The following is a 13619-nucleotide window of genomic DNA, read 5'->3' on the forward strand; positions in this document are numbered from 1 at the left end:
CTAAAAAACATAACCTTTCCCCCTTCTCCTAGAGTTCCAATAATAACCTATTGAAGCTTTTCACTGTGTTCACAGATAGACAAGTATAATCCTTCACCTGTGCCACTAAATCATTCGCCATCTTATTATAATGAGTTCTACTCATTATTACCCAGTTTCCTCCCTTATCAGCTTCTTTAAATACCATTTTGTTTGCTTGAACTCGAGGTTCCTTTAACACCTGCCATTCCTGTCTGCTTAAATTAAATTTCAGACATCTAAAGCTCTTAAATTCCCTCTCAATGTTGTGATATAATAATTTTTCAAAATTACAAATCAACTGGCATGACTTAGGTGGAAGAAATACCAGAAGAAAATGGAAGTGCAGGCACTTTAAAACAACCATATTCAGTATTAAATCCATCCTCATTATCACCAAAAACTTTATTGCCATAATGACATCAATATCAAATAAAATTTCATCACATTCATACAGGGACGCATTTAACAACGGATCATCATCGCTAACAGTTGGTATAAAGCTGTTATCATAATCATTTTTTCTTTTATAAGAAAAATACACTAAGATGCAATTTGCGACAGAATCTATTAGCATCAATAAAAATACTAGCCAAAGAAGGTATTTTGGTTGGCACAAATTTAACGCTGTTTAACAGTACCTTTTCTGCATCAAAAGATAATCTTAAGTCCAATAAATTGATGATATTCAAACTGCCATGCTCGCAGACATGTAGACCATTAAAGTCACTTGTTATGCCTTCCCTTTTGCTTAGATCTATTTCTTCTTCTGTTTGTTCCCTCATGGAACCTCTGCTGTTGTCCTGATTGGGTCAATTCAATCAGGTGAGCTTTCCCCAGGGTGGCTCTCAAAAGATACACTCTTTTTTGAAGAAAATTCACCTGAAGAAACTGATGAATAGTGACCTATGCGCCGGTTGTTATACTGTCTCTTTTTAGTCCGACTCCAGCGAGGTTTACATTGCCACTGGTAAATCTGACCCAACTGAAAATCATTCATATCACGAGTTAATTTCTTTTTCTTTCTAAGAATGGTTTCATTCTCCATTTTATCCACTCTATGTTTGATTTCTTTCATTCTAACACCACAGGTGGCTGCAGAAAAGTCCTTTTTCAGGGATTCTTCCAAAGAAGAAATGTTATTACGTAATCTATCCATGGTTCTAAGATTACGTTTAACCAAAATTTTAAGCCACCTCAGAGTACATTCAAGGGAAACCTGTTTCCATTCATCAAACAAGTCCTGTCCATCTTCCCCAAATTCTCCAGCTAGCAAGTGATCAACCCGTAACCCCCTAGGAGTGATACTTAAACTCAGGTATATCTCCAACAGCTTGGTGTCATAAAACAAACTTACTTCTTCAGATAAGAGCCTTTCCAGCTGCTCAAATCACCCATATGAGCCATTTTCCTCAGGAGGACTCCAAGGGCTTGATTGCAAAAATTTTATTTCCCTCTCTTAAACAAAACAAGACAAAGAAAAGCTAGCAATACTGCTCCTGCTGGAACCATCCATATCCATGGTGGAAAAACACCAACTTCTAAAATACGACCAATACAACCAATATTGTCTTTATTTTTACTTTTTACTCTGATCTTGCTTCTCTGCATCCTTTTAATCTTTTGTTGAGACTGTTCCTTATATTTGTATGCTATCCTCACTTTTATTTTCCTCTTTTTCATTCTTTCTTACCTAGATTACAATCTATCTATAAATGCCCAATTTTGTTACCGTTATAACATTTCAATTCACACTTTTTGCATCATGACCTGTTTCCCCATAAATATTTCTTCTTATCACAGTTACTTATCAAATGATCATCTTTTCCACAGGAAAATAAAAACATGTTTTAGTTGTCCCCAATATTTACAGCACCTTTCTTGCCCTCTATATTTATCATATTAGGGACATAAATTATTTTTCTTTCTCCATTTTCAGAACAATATGGCACTCCTATCTACCAGTCTATAATTCTCTATTACCATAGACATTGCTAATGTCTATGACATCTTTACAAAGTTTGCTTAAATGTCTCTTTAAAGTCTGTTTTTCACTTCAGTTCAAAATTGAAAATGTATTTTCTTTTTTTGTTTTGTTTCTCTGCAAAATGTTTTACCCTCTTAAGAACTCCAAGGGTTGCAGTCCTTTTTATTCTCATATGCCCCAAAAAACATTCCAGAACAGAACCAGTCTCAAAAATAATGTTACAAAATGTCTGTTTATGAATAATACTAAAAGCTCTTACCTCATGATCCTTTAATCTCAATGGGACCATAAAATTATTCCAAATGTCATATCTGTTCATTTCTTTAACTTCTATGTTATGAATTCTCATCATAAATTTCCTTTGATTGTTAACATTTCTTTTCCTCTGATCACCTCTTATTGCTTTCCCTGCAGTTTCATTAGCAGTCTTAGCATATGATTTTTTACTGGCAATCTTCTTTCAAACTGGCTTCTGATTCCTTAGATTTTGTCCTCAATTTCACTCAATGAAGCATCTTTTCCACTCTCTGGCTCACCTGTACCAACAATTCACCCAAAATATTATCCCACAACCCTCCCAACTGGAGTGTTAAAATAAATCCATTATTCTTTTGAATGCTTGCTTCCAATGAAAACAACATTTTTTTCTGAAACAATTCCTCAGAATATTGCAGGGCTTCAAACATTTCACCAGCATTCATCTCTGTGCTATCCACCATCTTGGATCTCCTTGAGTACTGTTCTCTCGTCCACCACTGTACTAGGAATGGAGCAAACACTCTCCTAACAAGTAGGCGAGGTTCTCAATGCCTTGGCCACATTTCACCTAATATTGTTAATACCGCCTGAGGTCTCCCCTGGAAAGGGGCTATCAGCCTAGTGAGACTAACAGTCAACAATGGATAAATAAATAAGTATACAAGAGAAGCTAGAAATATCCTTTGAGTTTCTACCTCCAAGCATGTATATACATCCATGTACCCATGCAAATAAGTATGCAACACTGGGAAGTTATGACCTATGGAATCTTCAGATATTAAAGTTATAGAAATAGTGCTGGTCCACAGAACTTCCATCTGGTCTGTTACTTCACTGTTAGCTACAGATCCCTATCACTGTCCGCCAATGATCATGAGAATTGCCTTAACACCATTGAGGGGTTAAATATCAAACCAAATACCTACTTGCTAGCGGTCATCAATTACCTAAACATTGATTTATACTTAGCCTGCACTAATTCTAGCAATGCTGATGGGACTTCAACCCACCACATTAGTACCCAAATCAGCTTTGTTGGGACATTGTCATATTATTTCTCCAAGTCTAGGAATGTCCAGTTGGACTCTTTACTCATCTCTAGATCTTCTCAAGTATCTGTCTCACTGCAAACATTGGGCCAGTTGTGCTGCACCCTGACCTGAATCTGAGCTGTTCACCTCCAATCTTACTTTGTACTAATCTGCATGTTTGTTTATCAGTCACCCTCTCCAGACCTTCCATGCAGTGTGATAGGAATTTGATACCTTTGTACTGCTCACATTCCTGAATGTCCCCTTTTGTTATTGAACACTGGCAAAAGTTTGCTTATTCCTCAATCATCTGGAATACGACTTTCTCTCCATACTATTTTGAGGGCCCTCAGGAGCCATCTCTCTCCCCTATCTCACCAACTATCTTTATCGTATTTGCTTTTGAAATCACCTGAGCCCATTGCTTTCTCTGTCTTCATTTTCCTTACTGCTGCTCTTACTTCTTGTGTGGTGGGTTCCTCCACTGCTCTCATCATAGGATATGTCTGTGGCAGTACAGCTTCTGTGGAATTTTCTTCATTCAGAAGCTGCTGGAAGTATTCCTCCATCTGCCTTTGCTGATCTGTGAACTGGTGAGCAGGTTGTTGCTGGCATCTTTTACGAAGGGTGTCTGAGTATTTTCTTTATCTTTCTGTCTTTGCCTTGCAACCTGATCACATTTCCCACACCATTTCTAGTCTGTCCTCCTTTTGAGTAGTAGACTCTGGATCCCAAGCCAACTGGCTTTGTTTTGTCTCCTGGATACATGAGATGTCCAGCTTCTTCCTTACCAGCATGTCATCCACTTCCAAGCTGCATCTTATCAGTGAACCTACCTTGAGTGTAGCAATTCTTAGTTCATATTTGATTGGTTGATTGGTTTTACACCCAGCTTCACTCAACAGAACTATCCAATGTAACCCAGTCTGGATAACTGGACACCAGTAAGCCAGTAGTTTATTGACCCAGGGTACTTGGCTTTACGGCAGGCACACACTGGCAAATAGGGGCACAAACACCCCTCTCACCATTAGCATGGGTCTCTGCTGTAGGTTGGAGTAGGCCATGTTCTCAACACAATTATCATTAGCAAATACACATGCCCATTTTTGGCAACATTACTCAACATGACTGAATTACCTAGAACTATATTTTGCACCATTGCATGGATAGACCTGTCACAGTGTGCAGTTTGTGATCCATGTTTTCCTGTCTTGAGGATACTGCACACCACAGTAGATGCCCAAAGTGGTTGGTATATACAACTCTTCTCCCTACAGTGCACCATCTAGAGTCTGTGTAGCTGCTGCCCACAGCTCCATTCTTGGGAGAGTTTGAGATGGGAACACTTAGCATGTTTTTGGGAGGTGGGAGAAACCTCACAGAGACACAGGTAGAACATGCAAATTCCATACAAGCATTGGTTGGAGGTCAGAATCAAACTTTGTACCTTATGCACAACAGGTGAAAGTCACAATCATTATGGTAGCTTGTCTGATCCTCACATCTCCTCATTCCTGGTTAAAGCAGACAAAAAATCAATACGATTTTGTCAGTCTTAATGTTATCAATCTACCCCTGGATGAGAGCATCTTTGTTGACTTCTACAGGACACGAACTATGCAAAGTTACTAAAGATGCCACACAAAAGGACCCAGTGAAAAGGGTTCCTGCATTCACCTATAGTTTTAACCAGTACCATTGTATAGAAAAGTCTATACTAGTCCAAGCTAAATATAAAGGTAAATTCAGGTACATTCTCCTCTGGCAGAACTCCCTTATTAGTAAACTACACAGCAAAAGAAGAAAAATAATGAATGGGGGTAAGAAATCCCCATCCCTGTACCTCAAGACCACACTGAAAAATGCCAGTAACAAACTTAAGAGCACAATTAGAAAATGCATTGTAAAGTATAAACTTAAGGGCACTAGTGATACCAAAGAAAACTACAAATCTTTCTTCTGTAATGGCAGAAAATGAATGAATGTTGTCCAACAATGTACTAAGCTCATCATAATAATATCACATATTCCTATCACAAATATAATTTCATATATTAGCAGACAAAGTTTTAGTTTTAACCTTATCCTACTTACCAACATTTTTGCCCAAACTATCTGTGAAAATTTAGTGATCCTTAAATCACCTTGGAATAAGTCTTGGAGAAAATCTTACAATCCCTACCCAAGGCTAAAAACAATATCTCTGTGAGGCCCAATAAATTCCATGCTGCCTTCTCAACTTTGCCAAGTATGTACCATGCAAGTCTCTACTTAAACTGTTTAACCTTAGCCTAATCCCAAGATTTGTGCCTGATGCCTGGAGAACAGCCATGATGGTTCTCCTACTCATGAGTAATTCCTCTACATGCACAGCTAATTCAAGGCCTATCCGTCTTACCAGCCTTATATGCAGAGCCATAAAATATATCATAGCAGAACTTATTTATACACATATAGGCAACTTAACTGATCTAAACTCCACTCACTTTGGTTTTAGAAAGGACAGGTCCGCAGCTTGGTTTTAGAAACGGCAGGCCCTGTCTCTTGAGCCTAGTAAATTCTTTGAAAAAGTTGCAGAAGCTGCAAATAGTGGTCACTGTATCCATCCATCCTCAACCCCTTTTCCCATTTGCACATGGGGTTAGGGTGTCACTTCTGCTGTGACAATCATCTCAAGCCAAGGTTTACACTGCCACTGTATGTGCACTACTTATCTTGACTTGGCCAAGTCCTTTTTGATACTATCAACCTTGCTGAAATTATTAAAAAAAAAAACACAATGCAAACTGCTGCATTGCCTGTTGGATTACAAGGTTTAAGTTTTTAGAACAGGTAATTCTGATGCTATTTGTTTTGCAGATATGCTGGTGGTCCATCAGGGTCGCATCTGGCAATGTCTTGTATATCACCCATAGATCTCCCCTCAACAGCCTATAAGTGATAGAATGCGGGGATAGGGCATTGAGATGGTCTGCACAGAACATGTTGCTTACACCCTGAATTCTTTACGGAGAAAGCTCTGTGGATGCTTCAATTGTTGGATGTGCCTGGTTAGGTACATACCAGTGGGGGGATTCTACTCAATGACTGATCTGATGAATGCTGAATATAGTGGAGCAATGACCTCATTGGACCTAGATGCCATACATTTGTTTATAAGTTGCTAAGCATAGACTGATTTCCTAACTGCTGTAGACATGTGATGATCAAAGGCTAGATTACTGTCTATATGTGCCCCAGAATCCCTGACTACTGTGTCAGCTCTTAGGGGTGTGTTTTCAATATGATAGTTACGATGGGTGGATTACTTCTTGAAGGGTACTATTATACATCTTTTGGCATTTAGTTTTAGTCCATGGCTATGAAATAAGCCTTTATACTCAGTAGAATGCAGGCTGTTCTGAGAGGACTCATGTCTCATTTTTGAATTACAAAAGACCCAATCCTATTTGACCTCTATTTTCACACAAAATAAGTGGCACTACAAATACTCATATTAGTGACCTAAATCTACATCAACAAATAAACAAAAACTTACTGGAGAGATAGGTTCCTAACTAATGTATTCCCAGCTGTGGAATAAGTTATCACTCCACGTCAAACAAAGTGATACTTTTTCCTACCTTTTAGGCTAGACTTGATGATTTAAAAAGTATACTCAAGTTTACGCTGGGTTTATCATGAATGTCCTCCCTTGAGTTGGGAGGTAAGAAAAATTAATTGCTCAGAAAGGTGTCACGCTTTTATGTGTGTCTGCTTAAAGGTATATATGACTAGGCTTGTGATGGTTCCTCTGATCACTTGGCCAGGATTCTTCCTATGTTCCTGTGTTGCTAATATCTACAGTTAAGAAGCTAGTTCCCTTGTCAACTGTAATCACTAAAGTGTACAATGTTAACAAGTATTTTAATGGGATATCTATAAAGATTTCATCTGTATACAACATTATACATCAGTACACTCATCTACTGTTTTATCGGACTCTCCAAAAGACATATGCATGCATACAAATTCACATGTGCATTATTCCACAGGATCCTATGTTCTTCTCTGTGTCATATTGCATGCTCACATTCCTTTTTTCATCAGGCTATAGCTGTTCAAAATTGACAATCTGCATTCAGTGTTTCAAAGTGCAATATACTGGGCACTCCCACTTTTTAAGGTCTCTTGTATTTTATACCAATAGTATCATATATTTCAATAGGTATGACCTCTAATATATTATATAAAAGTTATCATTTAGTATCATAAAGGCCCTGAGTGGCAGAAAAATTACCTCACACTGCCTGGAAATCATGGTTGACAGCATTGCACCTAGGCTGCAAGAGTGTAACTAGACATACGGAGTGTACTTAAGTGAGCACATTTTTTTCTAAGCAACATTCAAAAGAAAGCATGATTTGTTGAGGCCATAAACTGTCGCAGCCTAAATTAATGCCAACATACAACAAAGGTGTGTACACAGTGTGTTTACAAATAAGCCTAATTGTAGGGGCAGTACATGAGGTGAGGGCATCAATATAAGGCTGTGAGTACAAAAAGAAAATGTCTGCCTTTCACCCCTACTGGGCTACAATGGTAAGTATTCAAACATACTAGATTTAGGAGTAGTACAGTGTTTCAGTTGGACACCATGTCACAACTCCAGGGTTCAGCCCTGGCCTCAGGCTATTGTTGGTTCAGACTGCATATTTTGATCATGACTGCTTGACTTTTCTCTGGATACTCTGATTTCCCAGCTCCCAAACACACAGAAATTGAGAGGATGCTCTAAACTGTTTATATATATTTGATATCTGTTCTTCCTGTTGGCAATCACTGTGTCTGAAATGGCTCCATTATGACTAGTGTAACTAATTCTTCCAGTGTTTTTATTTGTAGAACCCCAGCCCTTTCACTACATATGACCCTATGGGGATTCTTGCCCCAGCCAGCATAACCTCAGACCTTTTGGTGTTAAGCAGCCGAGATATCCCACAGACTTATCTACAATCCTAAACAAGTTGGATGAAGTCTTGTCCACCCATTATATTCAAATATGCTGCTCCAAAGTTTATGTCATCTCTTTCTATCTCATTTCACAAAAGAGTTTATAAGCTGTAAGATCCCTGAATTTTATGTGATGCGTAATCTGTTTCTTCATCATATAAATGTTCTATCCTTAGAAATGATTCACAGGCTTTTATTTGGAAACTATTAAATAGTTTAAGTTTGTATTTCATCGGTAACTTGATAATTAATTGAAAAATCTACAGCATCAGTCTTGGCTATTCAATTAATACAAGGCCACACATTATAAAAGCTGTGCAATGAAGGGAAAAGGAAATAGAAAGATGCAAACTTACTTGCCTCTTCTTTTTTAAGAACACTTTGACTTAGTATCATCTCTTTTAAATCTATATGCTGTCTGACATTTCAAATTGTAGCCCTCTTACAAACATGCACAAGGTTTCATTTTTTTACTTGTTTTTCAAAAAAAAAAAAAAAAAACTCACCTCTCTGAAATTTCCCCATGAAATAGCCTTCTCATTAATGAGTACTGTCTGTCCCTTAAGTGGATTTGGCTCAACTTTTCCAACATTTATATATCTGTTTGATCCATTGTTGTACATTTGCCAGTTTACAATATCATAGATTGGAGAGGAATCACCATTCACATCAAAAAATATCTCTTCTCCGACTTTATTTATAAAATGGACATTTCTGATATAATGGAAGAGCTATATTTACGGAAGGAAAACATAACTTGTCTAACTTCCACTTTAATGCAGACATTTATGTCTATGCAGGCATATCTATATTTATAGCTGTTCTACCTCAAATGCTTTATGCGATATAATCCATTCAACATGATATTGTAATTGTACTAGAGACAATGTATACTTTTAATATTCTTTTGTATAACGTGAAACAATTCTAATACTGCACTGTTACAGATGACACTAATGTTTAATTGTCTGTGTTAATTTGCATTTTAACTTGTAGACATTATATTGCGTCTATGGAGCATTTCCCCCTTGACCTCTGCTGAAAACTTCCCCTAGTCATCAAATAAAAATAAATATATTCATTAAAGGACTGCATGCACATCGCCTGTAGAATGTGAATAGCCTTCAACATATACTGCAAGCATACACTGTAAGCACAAACGTATGGTCCATGTTCCACTAAGTACTAGCTTATCCCTTGTAATATTTTTAGCAAGTGGACATTTGTGAGTAGTTGTTTTACTATGAAACTGTTCTGTAAAAGAGTGGAGTTACTGGAAAAGCACACCCAAACTCTGCAACAACTCGCTGTGTGGGAAAGGTTATTATTTTTTTTTTGCTTTCTTGTTTTCTGTATTGTTTCATTGCCTTCTTCTATTTTGTATATTGTGATTTATTTTCTTCAGACTGTGTTTTACTTGTATTGTGCTTTTAATTGCATATTTAAACTAGGAAAGAGACCACAGCTGTTTCTCTTTTGGGTCACCAAAAATTATGTTTTTCCCGCCATCACTCCCCGGTGCTGTTTTGTTTTAAACTCAGCTGTCTTTCTAGTTGTTTGCCCCTCATGTTAATTTGACCACACATCTCCTTCCCTCCTTCCTTCTTCTCCTTCATTGGTTATTGTGAGTAAGCACAAAATTAACATTTTGTGAAATCACTCCCCTTCAACTATTTACATATATTGGTCATCCCACTGTATTCTATAGAACCGGAATATGAACTGCCCACCCCCTTCCAATCTATCTTGCTCTTTTAAAATTAGTGGCTCTCCACTGAGACGGCTAAAGCTTAAGGCACCCCCTCATTCATATCTAACTACCTAGTGCAAACTACAGCTCTTAGGAAATTAAGTCATTTTTTCCATCTTACCTTTAAAATCTGCAACATCTACTCCAACACCAGTAATTATCTGGAGACTCCACTTTCTGCCTCTCAGTAGTCACCTTATGATTAGTGCTTCTGTTTTGCTCCTGGTGACAGAAGGAGCAGAGTTCATTGATTCCTGACAGTTTTTGGTTGGGCAGTGAATGTCATTGTTTGACCTTCCTGACTGGACTGGTCTGGTTGCTATTCAAGGCATCTACCAGGAAAAAGGCTACAACAATGCTATAGACCCTTGCATCATCTGGGACATGACTGAGGATCACCAATCAGTCTGTGGCTTGCTTCTCACTTTGGAATTGGTTCTTCTGTTTTGCTTCTGGTGTGAGAAGAAGCAAAGGAGCATTGTATCCCTGCAGAGTAAAGCTGTGGTAAGACCAGCACTAGTAGTAGCCAGGCAGTAGCCATTCAGGCAGCTCCCCTCTTTTCATAATGTTTGGAAAGCTAATTCTTTATTTTCAGTAAGTACTGATTGATTTTTTTCTAACTTCAGAATATCTACCTAAATACTTCATCCATAAATCATCAGGGTCTACCTATTAGTTTCCCCTCAAGTGTTTGGCAGTGCTCCTCATAGATGCAGACACCTTGAGTTGACATTTTTCCTGTAAATGCACCATTGACATTTCACCTATACTTAGTTGCACACTACCACAAGACTTACACACCAGATACTCCTGACATTGCTTTATGTTCTTATTCCAACTGCCTAATTAAAAAAAGGGTCTGGTGCCATGGATACAAACTTTCCAACTATCGCCATTGACAACTTGTTGGAAATGGGCATCCTGAGGCAATGCAGAAATTGCTTCATGCTTAGAGACAACCACTTATTTCTCAAACAAACTGATATGGTATGTGAGAGATATATTTACAGAATGTCACTGGAGGCAAAGCTATCACATAAAAGCACTCCTACTGTCAATAAGGTTGTCAGTATTACATACTTTGCACCCATCACTCACTATTCAAAGCAGACACATAGGCCCACATATGCTGAGTCACTTAAAAGTAACCTTCTAAAACCCCAAAGACCTCCTAGATGAAGTGCACATAGCAAATACCCTCAGCAGACCTGAATGCACTCTTTCAGAACAATACCCACATCAACACATACAAACACATCTCATGGAGCCTCTACTTCTAAACCCATAAAGCAAGCCACCACACAATCCAAAATTCTGGTCATCAGTGACTTCATTCTGTGACAGACTGATGTCCCTCTCACCAGGCTGAGTAAGGAGACAGTCATGTTCAGTTGGTTATCAGGGGCCAGGGTCCACCACATTACACACGCACTCTGGTCATTGGACCACAATTACCAGTGTGACTCAGTCATAGTCCATGTGGGTGTAAATGACGTGAGATGTACCTCCCTAAACTAAATAAAGAGAGACATCATGAAGCTCTTGGAATATGTGTCCAAAGCTGGTAAGAGCCTAACACTGAGCAGCATTTTACCTTCTCCAAGGAAGATGACACAATATGAATAAAAGATGATTGACTTTAATAATTGGTTTAGTTTCTTGTGTCATTCTAAGGGGATGCAATATTTGTTAGCATGGAAGGAGATGGTCAGCAGACCACACTGCTTTACCAGGGATGGTCAGCACTTCTCTCCTATAGGCTTTTGAATATTAGGTAAACATTGTCCTTTCCCTTAGTGCCTTTTTTAGGCAATGCCAAACTGAAAATACTTCCAACATAGCAAATAGCAAGGAAATCAAAGGTGTTACTGCTCAATGCTAGGAGTCTAAATAAAGAAACTCCACTCCCTAGAAAATGCTGATGTCTGTTTGGCTAAGACATTGTATAAAGCCATGGAGAGCACACTGACAGTGCTAGGATATAATGCTTCCCACACATTCAGACCAGCTACTATGCAGACAGGGAATAAGATGAGGGTGTACAAATTTACATTAAAAATAAATATACTTCAAGGCTGGTCAAACAAGACAATGCACTTAAGCTTCTCCAATATCAATTCACCACAGGATAAATCCAAACCCATTTTCTTGTAAGTTATAATTCCCACTCTGTGACTCAGGAAACCCATATCATGTATTTAAACTTATTGGAAACACTCATCATTCAATCCAATACCATATTCATGGGCAACTTTAATTACCCCACTATTAACTGGGAATCATATACAACAACAAGCGTACAGTCACAGAGATTCCTGGATTTTGTAAACGCAAACTCTCTGGACTAGATTGTCAATACACCAACTTGGGGTGCAAACATATTGGATCTGGTCCTTACTAATATGGGAGAGTACTGTACAACCCCTAGTGCAATGTCTTCTCTGCTAAAGTCAGACCAAAAATGGTCTCCTTTGAAATAAAAATAAAATCTGAAACCCCAGCTAACCCTGTAATATTCAGGAACTACTCTAAGGCTAACGTCCTACTATTAAATGATAACCTGGCAAAATTTCAAGCCCCCATAAACTCTGAGAACACTGTTGCCTATATGCAGCTGTTCAAAGAAACCCTATAGAAGCATGTTAATAGCTCCATAGATGCAGCTGTACCCACCAGGAAGAAGTACAGAACTAACTCAAAAAACAAGCCACTCTGGTGGAATCACAAAATCAATAGGCTGTATAACAGAAGGAAGAAAATCACAGCAAAAATTAGGATGTGCATCACCCTGTAGGATAAACGTACTCTCATCAAACAAAACAAACAGCTCAGAGGACAAATAAAGTCTACCAAAGCCAAATGTGAGGCAAATTTGGCCTTCCAGGCTAAGGACAACCACAATGCATTCTTTAGCTATGTCCACAACCTCAAAGGAAATGTACAATCATATGCATAGCTCATTGTTAATGTAACAATCTATACTGCGCCAGAAGATATAGCAAACCTACCGGCTGACAAATTCAGTTCCAACTTTACACCACTATCCCCCTTAAGCTTTCCTTATGAAACGCCATCAAATATAACTCCCCCTGCAATGACTAGGGAACAGGTTCTTAATGCTCTCTCTCTAAGGCCAAGAACACTGCATTAATGGGCCTACACAATATTCCAGAATGCCTTTTAATAGCATGAAATATGACTTATCAGGACCTCTGGAATTGCTATTTAACTGCAGCCTCCAAAGAGACTTTGTACCTCATTAATGGAGAAGAGCAACAATCATCGCTCTGTACAAATGTGGGCCATCTACAGACCCTGAAATCTACAGACCAATAAGCCTCACCAGGCTCATCTGCAAAGCCATGGAAAGAATTATCAAGGAAATGATCAATAATGAGAAAGAAAACCTCTAGATACTGGACTTAACCCAATTTGATTTTATCAAGGGTTGGTCATGCCTATTCAGCCTGGTAGACTTCTTTGAGAAGGTCACCAAAGCAATGGATGAAGGCAAAATGATCCACACTGCTTACCTTGACCTGACCAAAGCATTTGGCACAATATCCATTTGGGCATTGTT

General features: G+C 38.4%; 1 protein-coding gene across 1 annotated transcript in view; it reads right to left on the reverse strand.

Annotated features, from left to right (window-relative positions):
- The window catches only part of LOC122801334 (extracellular calcium-sensing receptor-like), a 369667-nt gene that overhangs the window by 134777 nt on the left and 221271 nt on the right, over nucleotides 1-13619 (reverse strand). Inside the window, exon 4 of the mRNA XM_044070873.1 lies at nucleotides 8796-9020. Within this exon, the coding sequence (XP_043926808.1) occupies nucleotides 8796-9020 (225 nt within the window). The remainder of the gene's footprint in view (nucleotides 1-8795; nucleotides 9021-13619) is intronic.

The sequence above is a fragment of the Protopterus annectens genome, chromosome 4.part1 (genome assembly GCF_019279795.1).
Source record: "Protopterus annectens isolate FY-2018-M chromosome 4.part1, PAN1.0, whole genome shotgun sequence".
NCBI classification, from domain to species: domain Eukaryota; kingdom Metazoa; phylum Chordata; order Ceratodontiformes; family Protopteridae; genus Protopterus; species Protopterus annectens.